Below are 21,242 nucleotides of genomic sequence, written 5' to 3' on the forward strand. Positions count from 1 at the left end.
TTCAGAGAGAATTAACGGAGGCTTATCTTGCGATTTAATTCTGGAGTTTCGCGAATTAAAACGTACGATTTACCTAACATAACGATGACAAACGAAATAATTTGTATTGCTTTAAGATCAATGTGAAACGGATAGGTTATTTGTAACGAGAGGTTAAAATAGTCGAGACGTCATTTTCAAGGAAGGGGTTAACGAGGCTTACCACAGATAGTCTTATACTACTGATAGACTTTAAGGGGAATCCTGAGATTTTTAAGAGGCTGCAGCAATAAAAATGATATAAATAACGGTTTGCTTCATCTTGATATCCCCATCGGCCTGGCCGTCCTCTTCTTTTATTTTGTGATATTCAGGGTAATTATGTGTTCGTTGTAATTATAAGTGCATGTATGAAAGAATTGATAAATTAGAGCGTTATCGCATTTTCCTGGATTGATATTATTGTGCATCGACAATCGTTAGTTATTGCAGGGCTTTTCCCCTAAGTTATAATAATAATGGTAGATAAGCGACAGACATCCGAGGTAATTAATTGTAGGTAATCAGTGGGCTTAATAAACTTAGCATTATTTTGATAATTATTTGAATTACAAAATGCGCTACTGTTTTAATTTTTCATTCGGATAATTGGTACGATAGTTTCTTATGTGTGTATGCAAAAATGATTCCTGCCAGTTTGGCCGTAAGATACTGTGTAACTTCCGGCAAGAATCATTTGCTAAATAGACGACAGTAGCGCCGTTCGTGGCGAAACTTCGAAGCTCATTTGTGGGGTCCGTACAGCGCCAATCCACGTAGTGGCAAAACGCTCAAACTTGTAACCAAACGTTATCGACAGATACGATAACACAGATTGTAGGAGTGTAATATATTTCTCCAAATAAAAGACGTGTTATCTCTTTCAGTATTTATTTTAATCTGTTGCAATTTGTTATGTCAATAATTTTGTTGGTAGGAAACCAAAAACAAAATAAATGTTAACGACTAAATATAAACAAATTAATCGATACAGAAATCTACATTATCTACAACCGCCACAAGATTTTACTGCTAACGCCATCTAGTAGTATACGTTGGCTACTCTGTCGGTAAAATTTGGCTAATAGTTTGAGCGCTTCACTGCTACGTGGAATGGCGCTGCACGGATCAAATGATTCTTGCCGGAATATGCATTGTCTCTCATGAAATGACAGGCAGGAATCATTCGGGCTCCACTAAAAACTAATATTTCGATGTGTTCCCATTGAGATTTTTTGATGTTTGATGGCTCACATTAAAGCTGGAAGAATGCACTTTATGCCTGATGCATTGCGATTAGAAAATAATTACAATGACACATTGCGAATCGAAATGAAACTCCACTTTCTACCTGCCGTCAGGTGACACTTCTTTACTTTTAGGCGCGCAATTTGTTACATTGAAATTATTTAATTATTACGCATCTTCTGGAGGGATTCATTTCTCGATGCCCTTGAACAAGAATTCGATGGTCTACTTACTATTCGTATACTGTATTATCCATTGCAAATTGCCTAATCTTTTTATCATTATGTACGTGCTTTCATAGATATCGTGTTATACGTATGTAGATAGGAACGTCAGGTAGTGGGGCGAACACTTGTGTGCGTTTATTGGTGTGCGTGGCAAAAATATGGCTACAACTTGGTACCATTCAAATAGAATATGTTTCGCAGGAAACGCTTCTCTTTCGGCTTCATATACATTATTGAATAAACATCGATTCCTTTCATGTATCATTTAAGTGTCAATTACTCATTTGCATTGCTACATGTAAGTAAATGAATCACGTTTCATACATAAGTATTCCCCAAAATATTTTCGATTACAATAACGTTGTAATTATATTAATAATAAGTACTTGATTCGTGTTGTCTCGTTCTGTGTGTAGGCTCCGTTGAATTATTTTGACCAGTACAAATTTCCAAAGAAACATGCAGAAGTTCAGACGTGCCCAAGCACAAAATAAGATAGCAATTAACAAGCATTTAGAGGCAAATGCTTATTTAGAATCGTCGAGCGAGGACGAAGACGATATAAATACAGAAGACATACAAAATGTAGTTGGCAAAGTGTTGTCTGCCTATCAAGGAGGAGAGGTAGACACGGAAAAGACTTTATCTTACTTAGTTAATCTATTTCAATCTGGCAGCGCAGTGTGTTTAATATGCATCTCAACTGTAAAGAAAGCAGATGCGGTATGATCAATTCTAATGATTCTCTAATCGACAAACTGTTTAACACATTAATCAAATAATCGGTGGATATATTATAGATCTGGAACTGCAGCAAGTGTTTCGCTTTTTTACATTTGTCCTGCATTCTGCATTGGATACGAGATAGCCTAAACGTAAAGCGTGAGAAAGGTGTTGCTCCCATTTGGGCATGGTAAGAGATATATTTAAACATACAATTTATACTACATGATCTTTAAAATATAAACAAATTTGTTTCAGCCCAAAATGTCGTATGGACTATGGACAAGACGAAGTTCCTCGTAATTATAAATGCTTCTGTAAGAAAGTTATAGACCCTGCGTTCCAACCGTGGAATATACCGCATTCCTGCGGAGATATATGCGGCAAACTCTTGCAACCAGAGTGTGGTCATAAATGTGTTCTACTTTGCCACCCTGGGCCATGCCCACCGTGCGCGAAAACAGTATCGATTAAATGCTTTTGTGGTAAACAGGCTCCTGAACAAAGAAGATGCAATGCCAAAGACTGGAGTTGTGGCACGGCGTGTAACAAAAAGTACAAATCATGTTCGCACAGCTGCGTGCAACTATGCCACACAGGAGATTGCCCTCCTTGCTCGGAGTCGTTGCTACTCGAATGTCGCTGTAAAAGCAGCACAGAAATAAGACAATGTTCCGAAGGTGCGTGGACTTGCGAGAAACCTTGTCGCCGGCCTTTGTCCTGCAACGTTCATGTTTGCCAGAGCACGTGCCATTTGCTCGGAGACTGTGGTCCATGCGCTTTGGAAAAGAATAGAACATGTCCCTGTGGCAAGAAGCGTTACGCGGTTTCTTGCAGCCAGGAACAGTTGCCCACGTGCGGAGACACGTGCGGCAAGCTGCTGGATTGTGGTTCACATTATTGCAACATGAGATGTCACATGGATCAATGCGGACAATGCTTGGAAGTAGTAACAAAGTCCTGTCGATGCGGTAGCTATACGAAAGAAGTCGCCTGCGGCAAAGAGTTCCACTGCAACAAGAAATGTATGCAGATGCGCCTCTGCGGCAGGCACATGTGCAACAGAAAATGTTGCGATTGCTTGATCAAGAACACGTTCAACGCGTGCGAGAAAATTTGCGAGAACACTTTAAATTGTCGCAAGCACAAATGCTCGGGCCCGTGTCACAGTGGTCCGTGTTATCCTTGCGAACGTACGGATATTATCCAATGCAGATGCGGATACAACAAAATAACAGTACCGTGCGGTACTACGAAGAGAGTAAAGCCTCCGCCGTGTAACAAATCGTGCAAGGTGCCGCCGATCTGCCATCACCCTAAAAGGGAAACGCATAAATGCCATCAGGGTCCGTGTCCACCCTGCAAAAAGATTTGCGATTTAGTGTACAAACGATGCGGACATTCTTGCGTTGCCGTTTGCCACACGAAAGTCTGGGTGAAAGTGAACAAAAGTGACGTGAAAGCGAATCCTGCGGGACCGTGGGAGATACAGAAAGAAACGAAGCAGCTAAAAACGTTACCGTGTCCGCCGTGCGAGGTCTCGGTACAGGTCACATGTTTGGGAGGACACGAAACACGTCCGTGGCCTTGTCACATAGCACGGCCTACGTCTTGCGGAAGACTTTGCGGGAAAATGTTGCCCTGCACCAATCATACTTGTGAGCTAGTTTGCCACAAGGTATTATCCGCAGAGGATACCAAAAATGCTACTCCGTGTATGGATTGCGAGAAACCGTGCGAGTTCCCGCGTCCACAAGGTTGCACGCATTCCTGCCCAAAGTCGTGCCACCCAGCACCCTGTAACCCTTGCAAGCAGCTAGTTAAAATTCCGTGTCATTGCGGTATAGTCACTTTGTACAGAAGATGCGCCGAGTTGACATCGGCCACCGCAGAACAACGCAACGACCTTCTCAAATGTGGAAATCAGTGCCCTAAAAATGTAAATATAATATCTAGATGCGTGCGAGAATCCGAAAATATCGGGTACCTGATGGTTGGGACAAATTTTCGAGAACCCTATTATTGTTGGGAATCCCTAATATTTTTGGGTATTCCGAAAATTGTCGAGTAGGGGTCCCGATCCCGAATAAAATTCTCGACCCCTCCCGCCCCGACATTTTCGGGTTCTCGCACATCTCGAATAACATCATTCGTACATTTATTGGATTTTGTATACGGTATTGTCTAATCGGCTCTGTTGCAGTATCCATGCGGTCACCGATGTATGTATGATTGCCATCCCGGCGTATGCAAAAACGAGAATGAATGCAATAAGAAGGTGAAGTTATTCTGTCCGTGTAAACGTATCAAGAAGGATTTTGCATGCTCGCTGATACAAAAGGAACAAATTCGATTAGAATGTGATGATGTTTGTAAGAAGTTGAAGATGGAGAAGAGTCTAGCGGAAGCAGCTTTGCTAGAACAAAAACGGCAGGCAGAAGAAATACGTAATCAAGAGGAGATCGAGAAATTCGAGAGGAAATTCAAACCGCGTCGCAAAGGAAGGGACAAGTTCGATAAGAAACAATCTCGGATAGAAACGAATAGTCACTATTGGAAATATTGGATTTTAGCGATTTTATTGTGTACAGTAGGTATAGTGATATATTACGTGAACGTTCAAAGAACGTGAGCAACTTTTTTTCTAAATATCAACGTTTAATAAGCACAACGTAATGTAACTGATTTTATTTGTTACACTCTACACTAGACTATGTATATTCTAAAACACCAAACATACCATCGTATATTTTTATAATCCTTGAGTATAATCATTATGTTATGGATTTTGTGCCATCAAATTGAGAATACCCAAAGAACATTATTTTAGCCTTACATGTGGAAAGAGTCATTAAACTATTGAATGATAGTAGCAATAAATTGTTTACTTTTACATAAAGCGTTTTACTTTATTTAATCTATAAGAAATATTTACAAATAAAATATGTATATATGTCGAGTACCCGCACGAAGCGAGCGGCTCGCATAAAGAAATCGGCTCGAAATAAATTCAGGCGTAAAATGACATGATGCGAGCAATGATGCGAGTTACAGCGGGAAGATCAGCACATATATTATCAAGCATTTTAGTATATTGAGAATGCTAAATGTTTGGGATGTTTCATTATATATTTTGATAGTGAAATGGATATAATGTTGAGTAATGTTGATTCAGAATTTGCATTACCCTTATTGAAAATAATTATGCAATAACAACTATTTCCTACATTTATGTAAATAACTAGATCTGATCTGTAAAAAACGTTATTTTATATATTCCTTTATGTTATACTCCGGTTTAGTGTACAGTCGTAAAAAGGTGTTGTCGCAAAATTGTTTATAATGTTGAAAATTAACGTTAAACTTCGTTACATAGTTTTTGAGAAGAATGGATATATAAATATTGTATAATATCATAATATGTGCTAGTCTACAACCTACCACCAGCCTGTCATTCGGTACTGTGCAAGTATAGGTGATAAGATTGGCTGCAGGCCTAATATATATCTCATTTATCATGTTAAAGTGGTAGTCAATGTTACCAACAGTCAATAGTAATACACCGATTGATGGTACCGTAATTTTATATGCAGTCGACAGATGGCTGTTGTAAAGCATTTTTCTCATCGTAATCTGAATGGGCATGTTCAGTTGTGTTCAGTTCCGTTGTGTATTTATGAAAGCAAAGTGTTTGTTGTTTATACCAAGGTATTGACAACAAGAATAAGAATGGCAGTCCCGTCAGTTTCACTGTCTACTAGAAATAAAAAGCATTTCTTGGGAGTGCCGGCCCCATTAGGTTATGTTGCTGGTGTTGGAAGAGGGTAACATATACGACACAATATTGTTTAGTTAATCTAACCTCTGGTGACAACACGAATCGTTGATCTCTATTTTAATTCATTATTTACAGAGCTACAGGATTTACAACCAGATCTGATATTGGTCCAGCTCGTGATGCGAACGATGTGTCGTAAGTATTCGCTGTATTAAATTCCTAGTGTAGTTGGTAAATGGGACACATTCTACTGTATTCGGTTGTGTGTTGTAGAGATGATCGACATGCTCCACCAACAAAACGAACAAAAAAGAAAGAAGAAGAGGAAGAAGATGAGGAAGATTTGAATGATTCTAATTACGACGAGTTTTCTGGATACGGAGGGTCGCTTTTTAGCAAAGTAATGTAGCATTTGTTTTACCGAAACTCCTAACTGTTCTAATAAAAACTTCTTGCCGTATCCAAGAGTTCATATATCGCGTATTCACACAGGATCCGTACGACAAAGATGATGAAGAAGCCGATGCTATTTACGAAGCTATTGACAAGCGAATGGATGAAAAGCGCAAAGAGTACAGGGAGAAAAGACTCAGAGAAGAGCTGGAAAGGTACCGTCAAGAACGTCCTAAAATTCAGCAGCAGTTCTCCGATTTGAAGAGAGAACTGGTGAACGTAACCGAGGAAGAATGGAAGAACGTTCCGGAAGTAGGCGACGCTAGAAACAGGAAACAAAGAAATCCGCGGGCAGAGAAGTTCACTCCGTTGCCAGACTCGGTGCTGGCTAGAAACTTAGGCGGCGAAACGTCCACAAGTATCGATCCCACTAGTGGTTTAGCTTCTATGATGCCTGGGGTGGCAACACCTGGAATGCTGACTCCAACAGGAGATTTGGATTTACGAAAAATCGGACAAGCTAGGAACACCTTGATGAACGTCAAACTGAATCAGGTCTCCGATTCCGTGGAAGGGCAAACTGTAGTCGATCCGAAGGGATATCTCACCGATCTGCAAAGTATGATTCCCACATACGGCGGTGATATCAAGTAAGATTAAAAACCTAATAAAACGCGAATAGTATCCTTAATTTTGGTAGCACCTTTCTCGAATTTATGATCGACTCTATTTTTCCAGCGACATCAAGAAAGCCAGATTGCTGTTGAAGTCCGTAAGAGAGACGAACCCCAATCATCCGCCAGCGTGGATCGCATCGGCCCGTTTGGAGGAGGTCACAGGAAAGGTGCAAGCCGCTCGGAATTTGATAATGAAGGGCTGCGAGGTGAATCCAACGTCGGAAGACTTATGGCTCGAAGCGGCCAGACTCCAGCCGCCAGATACTGCTAAAGCGGTGATCGCTCAATCCGTACGCCACATACCAACTTCCGTCAGGATATGGATAAAAGCGGCCGATTTAGAGACAGAAACTAAAGCGAAGAGAAGGGTGTATCGCAAAGCGCTCGAACATATTCCGAACTCGGTCAGGCTTTGGAAAGCGGCGGTCGAATTGGAAGAGCCTGAAGACGCTCGCATTTTGCTTAGCCGCGCCGTCGAATGCTGTCCCACCAGCGTGGATTTATGGCTTGCCCTGGCCAGATTAGAAACCTACGACAACGCAAGGAAAGTGCTTAACAAAGCGAGAGAGAACATTCCAACTGACAGACAAATTTGGACCACCGCGGCGAAACTGGAAGAAGCTAACGGGAACAAACACATGGTCGAAAAAATTATAGATCGCGCTATATCTTCCCTGAGCGCGAACGGAGTCGAGATCAACAGGGAGCACTGGTTCAAAGAAGCCATGGAGGCTGAAAAGGCGGGTGCAGTGCACACTTGCCAAGTAATCGTTAAAGCGATCATAGGTTTCGGAGTGGAAGAGGAAGACAGGAAACACACGTGGATGGAAGACGCGGAAACTGTATGTTCGACAATATGCTTCATTTAATAAGAATAATTATTAAATTTATATATTGTTTCAGTGCGCTCAACAAGGTGCGTTGGAATGCGCCAGGGCCGTCTACGCGTACGCATTGTCGACGTTCCCTAGCAAAAAGTCCATTTGGCTACGTGCAGCGTACTTCGAGAAAACGTATGGAACGCGAGAGTCTTTGGAATCTTTGCTGCAGAGAGCGGTTGCCCATTGTCCTAAGAGCGAAGTGCTTTGGCTGATGGGTGCGAAATCCAAGTGGCTGGCTGTACGTGTACACGATCGATCAAATCTTACATCGATGCTTTATCAACGTATTTACATACATATATCTGATTGTATTTTTCTTCTTCAGGGCGACGTTCCAGCAGCCAGAGGTATTTTGTCCCTCGCGTTTCAAGCGAATCCGAACTCGGAGGAGATTTGGTTAGCGGCCGTGAAGCTGGAGTCCGAGAATTCGGAATACGAGAGAGCCCGGCGATTGTTAGCAAAGGCTAGAGCATCTGCACCGACTCCTAGAGTAATGATGAAGAGCGCCAAGCTCGAGTGGGCCTTAAACAACCTCGACGCAGCCTTGTTGCTTCTGAGAGAGGCTCTGGAAGCGTTCGACGATTTCCCTAAGCTGTGGCTAATGAAGGGTCAGATTGAAGAGCAACAAGGAAATTTGGATAAAGCTCTGGAAACGTACAACCAAGCGGTGCGTTCATGAGTAGTTGAGGTGTACGAGAATCCGAAGATATTCGAGAATCCCGACGCATTCGAGAACCCTAATATGCTCAAGAATAATCCTGAAATGTTCGAGAACCCGTCCCGATCCGACATTTTCGGGTTCTCGTACGCCTCTAATAAATAGACAATGTTGTGCAGCATCTAATCGTACTTATACGTTTTGATTTGTTTTACAGATAAAGAAATGCCCGAGTTCCATTCCGCTGTGGCGTTTATTGGCGCAGTTAGAGCACAGGAAAGGTCAAGTGACCAAGGCTCGATCAGTTTTGGAAAAAGCTCGCTTGAAGAATCCGAAGAACGCGGAGCTTTGGTTGGAGGCGATCAGGAACGAACTGAAAAGCGGCGGCGTAAGGGATATGGCGAACACGCTAATGGCGAAAGCTTTACAAGAGTGTCCCACGTCGGGGTTGCTTTGGGCAGAGGCGATTTTTATGGAGCCGCGTCCGCAACGGAAAACCAAAAGCGTTGACGCGTTGAAGAAATGCGAACACGACCCTCACGTGCTTCTAGCAGTCTCCAAGTTAATAAATAAATAATTTATTACAACGCGACGGGTTAAAATTGGCTTTTCTGGTAATTGCTTGTGTCTTTTTTTCAGACTGTTTTGGTGCGAACATAAAATTTCAAAATGCAGAGATTGGTTCAACAGAACAGTGAAGATAGACCCTGACTTGGGAGATGCATGGGCATACTTCTACAAATTCGAACTTCTAAATGGCACCGAGGAACAACAAGAGGACGTAAAGAAACGGTGCGTTACTGCGGAGCCTCATCACGGAGAAAATTGGTGTAAAGTATCGAAAAATATAGTGAATTGGTGTTTGAGTATAGATCAAATTTTAATATTAGTGGCTAAAGACCTGCCAATTCCGATATAATAATCTATACACTAAGCACTAATTCATCTGTATATACTTTCTAAGGACTTACGTACGATAGCGAAATAAATGAGCGCTAAGTGTGTTGACGCTAAGTTTTATTTAGCGTGAACGAATTATGTACTGTGTTTTGTAAATAAAATTCAATAAGACCAGTAGGCGCATTTAGTTTTATTTAGTTCAGACTGAGATTTCCAATTGATCAGGACTCTATATGAATGGTAATATTCTCGGCATAGATACAAATTATGTGGGAATAAAGTCGGCTCGTTACGTATACAACGATTTTTTTTCTTACATCCACGCAGCTCGCCCTTCTTCTGTTTTTCACACACAAGCATACATGCATCCATCTCACAAATGTAAACAAATAACTGAAGAAGTATTCGTCCTATTTGCTAGTAGGCGCGGCTAACTTGTGCACGCATGCGCACTTCAATACGGAGATCCGAGGCTACGTTCATTGGAGTCAGAGCACTGATATAAGCTAGAGAGTTTCGCTTCTGTGAAAATGTTCTATGCTTTATATTCGCGCCATATTCGTCAATTTGAAAAGTTCGGTTGAAATCTGTCCTGGATCACGTTGCGAGGTACCTAACAATCAGGACGCAGGAACACGTTTTGTACTTTATTCTTATGTAAATTCGTGCAATTTCAAAACAGCGAAGCTTACAGACGCTCGGATGGATGAAAGTTTTAATCGGTGGCGTGATTCGCCTATTGGTAATGGAAGATCGTTTGTCATATCTGACAGCGACGATGATATTGTTGAACATGTTGAAAAAGAACCAGTTTTTGTGATCGAGAGCAGCGGTAGCAGCGAGAACTGTTCCAGGAGTCTAACTCCGGACAGGTAAGCAAACTGTTTTCGTCTCTGTACCGATAAAATCTAAGTTTCTCTCATCGTACCGATGGGTGGTATTCCTACACGTGTTTTGTATTGAACCCTTTTTCAGACACGCGGCTTCGTTGAGAAAATCTCTGTTAACGGAAAATGCCGTTAAGGAAAGCATCAAAAAGCATATTCCTCAATATTCCGACAACGAGGAGGACAGTTATGTACATAGTTTTGTTAATTCGGCCAGTAGCAGCGAAGAAGATGGTATCTATCGAATTCTCTTATATCTGTAGCTTAAGGACGTAGTATTGAAACTGTATTACGAATATACGATTTTGCAGAGGAAGTTCAACAAGATGACTCAATGGTTGGCAGACAAACAAAACCTCGGGACAGATTTTCAAATAGAAGGAAGGGGAGGCGAATTTCAGATTCTGAAGACAGTGTCCATAATGTTCCAGATGAAGTTGAATCATATGATCTTACTATGTCAGACGAACACAACAGTGATTCCAGTATGCATTCGTCCGACGGGAGAAGAGAGGATCAGCCTATGTCTTTAAATAGTCAGTCTAATATAGATGTTAAAGAGTTCTAGTTGAGGAGCACTTTATGAAATTACATACATTCAATTTTGTCTCTTTTCAGACTCTGCCGTGGATGAGAAAGACATAGAATCATTCAATGTCACAATGTCACTGGCGAAACAAGAGATCGGAGTTGGCAACATAGATCCGATGGTCGCGCAAAAGAGAGCTCTACTGGTTTGTAAAATGGAACACTTGCAGGATCAGTTGACCAAATCGAAAGTAAGTATGTTGCTTCTTGGGAAAAACGAAGCGAAAAGAACGATTTCATTTTCGTTGTTAATAACTTCGGATTTTTAGATATTACTAGAAACTGGTAACATCGACCTGTTACCGGACGGAGGCAAAAAATTGCGCGAGAATATCGCGTCGCTGGAAGACGAAATCGATGAAATCGCGGAAGAATTACAAAACACTCCGCTCACGAAGGATGTGGAACGAAAAGTGTCTGTCTCTGATGAAGACATACAGTTCGTTAAAGAAGAATTCGTTGATAGAGAAGTGTCCCATTCGAGCAAGTTCTTAGATCCTTACCCTATCGACATAGACAGCATACCAATGAAACCGAAATTGTCTCCGGACACCAAGGAGCTCGGTAAAAAGGCCCAAGCAACTTTGGATAGAGAATTAGCGTTGACGGTCGAAAGATTGCAAGACTTACACGGATCCCTGATCGCCATGCCGTCTGAGAATGAGAGAGCAGAAGACCCGATCGGTTTGAAGGTAAAGTTGATGCCCCATCAGCAGCACGCGTTGGCATGGTTGATGTGGAGGGAAGGGCAGAAGCCTTCGGGAGGCGTCCTCGCCGATGACATGGGTTTGGGAAAGACCCTTACGATGATATCGTTGATAATCGCTGATATTGCAAAGACAAGCCAGAAAGACTCGAACGAAGACAGCGATGATGAATGGACTAACCAAAATGTCCCGTTGCGTCACAGGGGCGGCACCCTGGTGGTCTGTCCAGCGTCGTTGTTGTCGCAATGGGAAAACGAGATCAACAACAGGTGCAAGCGAGGCATGCTGTCGGTCGAAGTTTACCACGGTGTCAACAGAGAGAGCGTTCCTAACAGACTAGCGAAGAACGACGTGGTGATCACGACGTACAATATATTGTCCCGCGAGTTCAAGACGAGAGCCACAGCGTACAAGGTCCGTTGGGAGCGAGTGATACTCGACGAGGCACACGTAGTCCGTAACCATAAGAGCCAAGCGGCGGAAGCGGTATGCGGCCTGATGGCCAAGAAACGATGGGCTCTCACCGGTACCCCTATCCAGAACAAGGAACTGGATTTGTACTCTATATTGAAGTTCATCAAGTGTTCTCCGTTTGACGATATACGAGTCTGGAAGCGATGGGTGGACAATAAAAACGCGGCTGGGCGCCAGAGGTTGACGACCGTGATGAAAACGTTGATGCTCCGTAGAACGAAGCAAGATCTGCAGGCCAAAGGCGATCTTGAGTGTTTGCCCGACAAATGCATAGAGGAGGTGTTGGTGAAGCTCGATCCGCAGGAACAGTTGGTGTACGAAAAGGTTTTGGTCTATTCCCGTACGCTGTTCGCGCAATTTTTGGCGCAGAGAGCTGATAAAGACCATATGTACGATCTAGCCGCGGGAAAGTACGATAAACCCTCTTTTCTTTCGAACCCTAGTACGTATGCGAATCGAATACATAGTTCGGTAATTATTTACTTCAGGGGAGCTCCCTAATATGCTAGCTCCACCAAAGTAAACATTTACGTACTTGTATTTCTTCCTGGAGAGCTTTTGAGCGTGTCTCGTTAAACCGTTATCCATTTCCAGACAAGAATACCCAGTTCACGAAAGCGCAAAACAGATTATTGTCGATGCACGCCGATGTTAAGACACACGAGATCTTGGTTCTGTTGCTGCGCCTACGTCAGGTCTGCGTCCACCCGTCTTTGATCCATTCTATGCTGGATCAAGAGGATATAGAAGAGTCGGGAATGATGGATACAGAGAACGTAGATCCTAACTTGTTGTCGAAAATGGACGGTATAACTTTAAACGATGGCATGGATAGAGGAGAGGATGCGGATACCAGTGAAACGGAGATAGGCGTCGACAGCAGGGTGACAACCAATTTACTCACGTCCAATAATCCAGTCTTTCGGCCCGACCGGGTCAGTTCCAAGGTGATTAGTTTTCCTACGCAATCCAAGTTCATTTCCCGTAAAATCCGAGTACTCAAATATAACCACTCGATTGAGATCCGAGCATCCGAGTACTCGGTTCGGTGAACCTGTAAATCGGAGATTAGGTAGCTGTTCTGCAGGTTCACCGTTGGTTGCGTCCTAAATTTAGGTCCGACAAGTTTTGATACTCGAGTACATACTCAAATTCATGTTCGAATACCAGGGTAGTAAGAGTTTCTTCGTGCTTACTAGATGCAAGCGGTACTAAAAACAGTGAAGGCGATTTTGCAACAAGGCGATAAGTTGATCATCGTTTCCCAATGGACGAGCATGTTGGAGATCGTGGCAGCCTATTTGCCTTCGTTGAAAGGCGCTACGTTCATGATGTTCACGGGCAAAGTGCCCATCAAAGACAGACAGGTATATCCGATTATGAAAGACAGGTTTCTCCGATATTCGACGATACTTTACGATTCCGCGTTCGATGATTCTCTAGGGTATAATGAACGCCTTCAATTCGCCGGGAGATGACCCAAAGATATTATTGCTATCCCTCACCGCTGGAGGCGTCGGATTGAATCTGGTTGGCGGGAATCATTTGTTGTTGATCGATATTCATTGGAATCCGCAATTGGAGGTGCAGGCTCAGGACAGAATTTATCGTTTCGGACAGAAAAAGGATGTTTTTATATATAAGTGAGTGGCTGACACTACTATCGATAAGACTGGGCTCGCACGTTGCAACGTCCGTCGTTTCAACGCTCGTGTGACCCCGCGGCTTAAGTATCCACGAACAGCTCCAGGTTAAGCATGGAAATGGTTTTGCAGGTTCATCTGCAAGGATACGATCGAGGAACGCATTAAGCATCTGCAGGAGAAGAAAATGGATATAGCGGCGAACGTTCTCAGTGGCGACAAGAACTCGGCCGTCTCGAAGCTCACACTCAACGATCTCAAATCCCTGTTCGCTCTCTAATGAGAATTCCTTCTCGTCCAACACCTTCTTGTGATAAATATTTATATCATAATATAGTAATATAGAGTTTATATTGATATACGAATGGAGCAGATTTGTTCTTTTACCGTGATCTGAAAGGTGCTCAGAGTTGTCGAAAGACTTTTATTAGAAATTGGAAACGCTTCTCTAAGAGAGACATACAGAGAGAAAGAGAAGTATCACGTGAGTTTGGGAATGTCTGTGGTGTTCCACGTCTCCTCGTTGATGACGTTCTCGGTTGTCATCGGGAATTTCTTTTGCCTCATCTTACTGTGCCGGACACCGTAGCAGAAATATATACCAAGTCCTAGAAGAAAACAGAGAGCATAGTTCACGGTTCGTTGGTCGAGTCAGCTTTACGATTCGATTCACTCACCTACTACCATCCATATTAAGAATCGCACCCATGTCATCTTATCCAACATCATCATCAAGTAAATGTTTATGAGAATGCTGAGCGCGGGTAGAAACGGCACGAGTGGAACCTGGGGATTACCACTGAAGTAGTTAGCAATTTAAACTCATTGGGAACGGTTCGTTATAAGCGCACGTACCGAAAACGCAAGTTTCTTTCCGGAAGTCGGTTGTTTGTAGATAAAGGCGATGACGGCTAGCAAAGCGACCACTATGATCGCTAAGGGCACGACCACTGCGGCTCTTCCGTGCGATATATCTTCGACGTACAATGAAGCTAGGACACCGATGCAGACGCACAGGACAACTGCAAAAGAATATTCTATGGAGCAGCTACATCAATCGGAAGAAGAGACAACGAAGAAGAGAAACGAGATTCTTACGGTAACAGGCGACAAGGTACGTGACGATCTGCGATGTCAGTTTCGTCGAGTGCTTCAGTTTGTTAACGTTAACCAATTGCTTAACGATGAACGTTATGGTCCTCGGGTCATGGTCTCCCTTCTTTTCGTATGCTTCGCTCTCTTCGTACCTGAAACAAGAGCGATCAAGATGATTCAGGTAGGTTGTGCTACCTGTTGAATCAGCTTGGGGTCGTTGCCATTCGTTACCGGAGTATTAAAACGCAAGTCGCGACGATCGAGTAGGCGAGCAGAGTTCCGATGCTCATCATGTTAACCAGTTGTGTCAGTTCGAATATTGCAGCCAGCACGCCTGCGAATAAACGTGTAAATTTGCATTCATGTTTGCGCCACTGATATTGTACAGGGTGTACCAAGATTATACGTCACGACGATATGCCACCACTGCGAGTTTGCACACCTTTGGATCCGTGGAGATTTGTGAAACAAAGTGGCCGTAAAATTGATCTTGAGTATCGTTTTCTTGAAAGTCGTAGTCTCGCTGTGGCAGTTGCGACATATAATTCTGGCACACCCTGTACAGGGTTTTAGATACAAGCGGTAGTAAGAGCCACGGTGCAGACGCAAACAGTGAACAGGTCTTCCGCGCAAGGCAAACCTGTGAGAAGTCCGGCGGAGAAGGTGCCCACCAGAGGCGTCTGGAACCGCGAGCTGACTTTGCCCATCCACTCGAAAATCAATCCGTCCGAGGCCATGGCGTAGAGGACTCGCGGTAGCGGAAACATTGCACCTAACAAACTGCAACAGTCGAAGCAGAAGCGATCGTCATGTCGGGACACCGGACACGAACTGGAGTTCGTTTCAACTCGAATACAGCCAACTTTTGGTATTCGTAGATTCGAGGAATAGTAAGAGCTCTAATACGAACAGATGGTGAACCTGCAGAACAGCTACCTACCCTACGATTCAATGACTTTTGGCTATGTCACGAGTCAACTTTTTCCTTTGCATGACAGTGCACAACTGTATACGCGTGACTGCAAGAAATGTCTGTTATAACTAGTCCACGCAAGCGTTGCCGGTCGGATTACCGAGCCTAACCCAAACCAATATAGTCACTTTTTAATTGAATGGCAACAGATACTTCTTGCAGTGTCGCATATGCAGTTCTGTGCGGGACCTTCGTGCTCGCTTCATCCCTGTTCCTGAAGAGCTAGTCAATACGTGGTGCCAAATAACAATTTCTACAAAATATCCAAAAAGTCGTCGAAATCGGACAGGTAGCTGCGATCGAGAACAGCGAGTTTACCTGGCGCACAGGCCGCAGATAGCGCCGATCGTGACAAGCCATTTCGCCCAGCTCCAGCCGATCTTGTCGAAGAGGTACGGGAACGGCGCGTCCGGGTTCTGCTCGTAATAAGGTAGAACGGTGGTGAGGACCGTGGCGACGCCGAAGTACGCCAGGAAGACGACGGTCAACGAGACCACGATCGCTATCGGAATCGATTTCTGGGGCTCCTTCGCCTCCTCGCCGGTGGTCGCAACGCAATCGAAACCGATGAAGCCGTAGAAGCACGTCGCGGCTCCTGTTATGATGCCGGCGACGCCATAGGGTGCGAATCCACCAGTCCCGTACTCACAGCTCTCTTCAGTGCACGGAGGTTCCGTTTTCCAATTATTCACGTCAGCTTCGACCAACGGGGAATCACAAATACGGTTAGCCAGGCTCTGCTATTATTCGGGTGCCGAGATCAAATATTCTACTGCTATTATTATTACCTTTGAACGATCCAGCGATGATCACGAACAGGACCACCAGCAGGTTCACCAGGGTGAAGATGTTGTTCGCCACGGAGGACTCCTTCGCCCCGAAGGCCAGCGCGGCTGAGAAAACCGATTTCCAGTCAAGAATCGGAGAGAAAGAAGAGGACGGATTCTAGAGGGCAGCGTACACAGTAGCCCGGATCCATGAAAACGCGAACTAAATTCATACCGTTGTTATTTACACGCCGTTCGTCATTGAGAGAACGTCCCTCTGGGAATTTTCTGACCCCCGAGAACCAAATGCTTATTTTCAAATTGGATCAAACCGCTCGAGCTTTCTTGATAAGTTTCGCTTCGAGGAAAGAAATGTTTTTTTTAACGATACTGTTCCAAATCGCACACATTTCATATGCAACAACCTGACAACTCGCGGATAACACTGTCCAACAAAATTAAACTTTTCTCGAGTTTTGCAATACCTGTTGGGTGATTCTTATACACTTTGTCATCCTAAAACCGAATCTGAAAGTAGAATTGCTCCATCACGCAACGTTTTCGAAAAATGTTGGTTTTTGTAAAAATGCCCGATTTTGATACAAAACGACGTGTTACGCAAAAACTAAACACGCGAGAAAGTTCAAATTTGAGTCAAGAGATAGAGGGGACTCTCCTCTACATATTCATATAGTCAATTATATTTTGATGTACTTCCTAATAGTTGTAAATGGTTGTTAAAGTTTGAAAATGTGCCGACGCGGGTACTTTGTACGCTCTATTTTTGTATTTATATGAAAAATCCTTTATCTAGCAGGAATTTACTATACAGGAATGTATTCTACAGACATTTCTGGTAAAGAAACCATTCACGAAAAGTATTTGGTTCCCTTAATGTACGAGAAGGATCAGAAAATGTTAATTGACAGCGTGTGCGCGACGCGTTCGCGCCAGACGGCCATTGCAGCCTTTTCTCGACTCGTTAGGGCCGCTATGCGTAGTCGACGTTGGTACCACTCAAGTATGTCTTTGCTTACTATGCTTAATTACATACATTTTTTTGTCTTTTTGGGTGCCAATCATTACAAAAGATTATAAAAATACGAGTTATATTCACATTTCATTGTGGAAATGCTTAATAAAGAAAATTGAATACAAAAACTTACCTATTTCTGATGCAAACAAATTAAAAATGTTTCCGCCTTGCTTGACGCTTGTTCTTTTTATTCCGATTTTCAATAATAAGTGTCCAGCAGTAATCAGCAAGCATCGCACATAAGTCTTTTCCTTTGTAACGTTTTTCCATTGTTTAAATATCTTGATGAAAGATTAATGCTGGAATTGTATTCCTTGTTTTGATTTTAAAATAATTTCGTCATGAATATAACAAAAACAGTCCGGCTGATTTATACACTTCCGCGACATTTTATCGATTTAATATAGAGCAACCTATGTCTTAATTATGTACTTCGATCAATAAAATCGATAAAAATAGTCCCATTTACATAATGTTTGGACTTATTTTAATCGGAAGAATCTTGAATGATCATTGGTATTACAATTATAAAGATAAGACAACAATTACTGAAAATAAAATTTTCCAGTCACCGCATTGCTGCGGTCAATTTTCTTTATTAAGCATTTGCACAATGAAATGTGAATATAACTCGTATTTTTATAATCTTTTGTAACGATTGGCACCCAAAAAGACAAAAAAAATGTATGTAAATAGTAAGCAAAGACATACTTGAGTGGTTCCAACGTCCACTACGCATAGCGACGGCCCTGGCGAGTCGAGAAAAGGCTGCAATGGCCGTCTGGCGCGAACGTGTCGCGCACACGCTGTCAATTAACATTTTCTGATCCTCCTCGTACATTAAGGGAACCAAATACTTTTCGTGAATGGTTTCTTTACCAGAAATGTCTGTAGAATGCATTCCTGTATAGTAAATTCCTGCTAGATAAAGGATTTTTCACATAAATACAAAAATAGAGCGTACAAAGTACCCGCGTCGGCACATTTTCAAACTTTAACAACCATTTACAACTATTAGGAAGTACATTAAAATATAATTGAATATATGAATATGTAGAGGAGAGTCCCCTCTATCTCTTGACTCAAATTTGAACATTCTCGCGTGTTTAGTTTTTGCGTAACACGTCGTTTTGTATCAAAATCGGGCATTTTTACAAACACCAACATTTTTCGAAAACGTTGCGTGATGGAGCAATTCTACTTTCAGATTCGGTTTTAGGATGACAAAGTGTATAAGAATCACCCAACAGGTATTGCAAAATTTTTTTGGTGTTGGACAGTGTAATCGACGGATACGGACCACTGTGACGGCGATTGCGTAATAGGAAAAATCAGAAAGATACACAGATCGAGTGTTTACGAGGTTGTTTACCGGAAAAGATTAGGGTTACTCCGAACGCGAAGAAGTCCGGATAAGAGGAGAGGTGATCGACGTCCATGTGCGCCGCCGATTCGAACGCGTTCCTCATCGTGTTGTTGAACAACGCGTCCACGTAGGTGCTTAGACCGCGTACAACGCTCGCCGAGCCGATCACGTACTCCAGGATCAGTGTCCAACCGATCAGGAAAGCCGTGAACTCGCCCACGGTCACGTAGCTGTACACGTACGCAGATCCGGCTCGCGGTACTCGAGCTCCAAATTCTGCGTAGCACAGCCCTAATCCACAAAGAGAAACACTCCTCTTAATACTCGCTCACGTTCGACAACCCATTGGGAAAGCTTGAACCATGAGCTTTCAAAGATTATGAAATAATCGCCGCTAGGTAATGCATTAAGTTATCAGAATCTATTGCCAGACTGCAGATTTCAGTAGCGTGTCTAAAACCGGTAGTCTACGGATCACGATGAAAAGGAAGAAGTACACTGCTGAAACTGGAAACGAAGGAATATCCAGGTACATACTGTGAAGTTCGATCGACTGTGTTCTGGGTGCAAAGAAGTGTTTTACACTTGGATATTTTTCAGCCGGGTCACGAGTTGCGAGTACCAATCGGTGATACTGGGACCACGAACTGCACTATCCGCCGGACTGGCAAGGATCAGGATTAATCGAAAATCTGTACCTGCGAACATGGAAGCAATTGCTGCGATGGCGAAAGAGATCACAACAGCCGGTCCGGCGGTTGTTTTCGAGACCGATCCAGCGAGAACGTAGACACCTACGCCGAGGGTAGAGCCGATTCCCAAGGCCGTTAGATCCAACGTGGTCAGGCACTTCGCCAACTTGGTGTCCTGCGGAGGATTCGCGTCCTTCTTTCGGCCGAAAGCTTTCAGGAGGTCTACGACTTTCCACGACCTCATGTTGTACAGCTGAAAGGGAGAGAAGTACGTGATGAGATATCTCTATCAAACTGGAGAAGGGCCTCGATCCTTGTAACTAGGGCTGGAAAACTGTTGCAATATCGATTTCGATTCTTGAAACGGTTCTGAAGAACGTTCGTCTCGAATAGCTGCTGCAGAGCAACTACTAAGTGTGCCTCATTTGCCAGAACAAGAAGTCTAATACAAATTTACTTCTTTTGTGAATAATTTCAATTATTTGAAAATTACTTGCCTGTAATATTACATTCATCAAATACCATCGCTGTTTTATGTTTCATCCACTAATTTTTACCATGAATGTATAAAATCCGCAGTCCATCGATTAACTACTTCGATCTCCATGTCGGCGCTAGGCTGGATTTTCGCATCAACTTTTCCGTAGCTGGAAATCTCCGTAAAACAGTTATTCGAGAGCTTACCTTGTACAGGGTACTCATCGACGATTCCATTTCGGCGCAAAAGTCGTTTAGCGAATACGTACGAACTTGCTGGGTTGTTAACGCGGTGAACGCATGGCTCCCGACTAAAGGCACGCTAATTAAAATGTCTTTAAATCAAGCCTGGTAGATATCGGTCGTAGAGTGCGATTGAACCGTTCAATTGGTCAGAATCATTTCATCGCCCCGCGGCTAGATTAGAGGCGACCGGTCTTAACTGATGTGATCAAATCGCTCCGCTGGTTCGTTGATTCTCTTCGATAAGTTCGTTGATACCGTGATCCCGAGCTATCGAACGTTTCACGCGCACCGTGATCGAGAAAAAAACATCTTTCGCTTACACTCGTCAAGCGGGCCAGCAGCCTGGCTGCGATTATCGCAGAGCCAAAGAAAAAGATGTTTTCGAGCAATATTGCTAATTTCATAGTTTAAAAACCGTTGCAACGTTCCGCCCTGCCAATCGTTTACGGTGAATGCATATGTAATGGAACACCGAGTCACGTGTTCTTACACGAGCTGTTTATCGTTAGATTGATTATTGTTCGAAGCGATAGAGTGTCACGTTTCGAATAGAATTTGTCCCAAATGTTTTCTACATACCTGTTATGGATATTACTCCTTCGCAAGTGGTCCTCTCCGTTTCTTTACCGACTTTGAACTGCTCGTGAGGATTATTTTACTAAAGACCGTTCTTATTCTTATCTGATATCGATCGTTCTTGGAACAGTAATAGTGATGCCTACATGGCTTAGTGTAAACGATACTTCGCGATACTGGGAGAGGTGGTAAGCTATTCGAATAAGTTATGT

The 21,242-nt window shown here is 43.1% G+C and overlaps 3 protein-coding genes across 4 annotated transcripts; 2 read left to right on the forward strand and 1 right to left on the reverse strand.

Annotated features, from left to right (window-relative positions):
- The first annotated feature begins 1,589 nt into the window (after nt 1-1,589).
- Nucleotides 1,590-5,109, forward strand: LOC143356215 (NF-X1-type zinc finger protein NFXL1). Its single transcript, XM_076791720.1, has 5 exons — nt 1,590-1,791; nt 1,910-2,216; nt 2,294-2,406; nt 2,475-4,155; nt 4,420-5,109. Exons 2-5 carry the CDS (start codon nt 1,953-1,955, stop codon nt 4,846-4,848), a joined length of 2,487 nt encoding a protein of 828 aa, XP_076647835.1. The 5' UTR covers nt 1,590-1,791; nt 1,910-1,952; the 3' UTR covers nt 4,849-5,109.
- Nucleotides 5,110-5,876: 767 nt separating this feature from the next.
- Nucleotides 5,877-14,174, forward strand: Prp6 (pre-mRNA processing factor 6). Its single transcript, XM_076791944.1, has 18 exons — nt 5,877-6,040; nt 6,130-6,189; nt 6,268-6,394; nt 6,487-7,037; nt 7,126-7,906; nt 7,968-8,183; nt 8,271-8,612; nt 8,821-9,164; nt 9,243-9,510; nt 10,038-10,375; nt 10,479-10,624; nt 10,702-10,926; nt 11,009-11,169; nt 11,248-12,601; nt 12,754-13,106; nt 13,359-13,526; nt 13,603-13,802; nt 13,935-14,174. Exons 1-18 carry the CDS (start codon nt 5,946-5,948, stop codon nt 14,080-14,082), a joined length of 5,877 nt encoding a protein of 1,958 aa, XP_076648059.1. The 5' UTR covers nt 5,877-5,945; the 3' UTR covers nt 14,083-14,174.
- A 2-nt stretch (nt 14,175-14,176) lies between these two features.
- On the reverse strand, nt 14,177-21,166 carry LOC143356706 (cationic amino acid transporter 2). 2 transcript variants are annotated; one of them, XM_076792615.1, is made up of 12 exons: nt 21,034-21,087; nt 20,416-20,530; nt 19,738-19,984; nt 19,046-19,330; nt 16,659-16,763; nt 16,189-16,567; nt 15,538-15,677; nt 15,129-15,231; nt 14,901-15,049; nt 14,658-14,824; nt 14,480-14,588; nt 14,177-14,410 (listed from the first exon to the last, which is right to left on the reverse strand). In XM_076792615.1, exons 2-12 carry the CDS (start codon nt 20,443-20,445, stop codon nt 14,283-14,285), a joined length of 1,842 nt encoding a protein of 613 aa, XP_076648730.1. In that variant the 5' UTR covers nt 20,446-20,530; nt 21,034-21,087; the 3' UTR covers nt 14,177-14,282. The 2 variants fall into 2 exon arrangements, with proteins under 2 accessions (XP_076648730.1, XP_076648731.1); XM_076792616.1 differs by lacking the exon at nt 20,416-20,530 and having other exon boundaries at nt 21,034-21,166.
- Between the last annotated feature and the right edge of the window lie 76 nt (nt 21,167-21,242).

Source organism: Halictus rubicundus, chromosome 8 (assembly GCF_050948215.1).
Source record: "Halictus rubicundus isolate RS-2024b chromosome 8, iyHalRubi1_principal, whole genome shotgun sequence".
In the NCBI taxonomy this organism is placed as follows: Eukaryota; Metazoa; Arthropoda; class Insecta; order Hymenoptera; family Halictidae; genus Halictus; species Halictus rubicundus.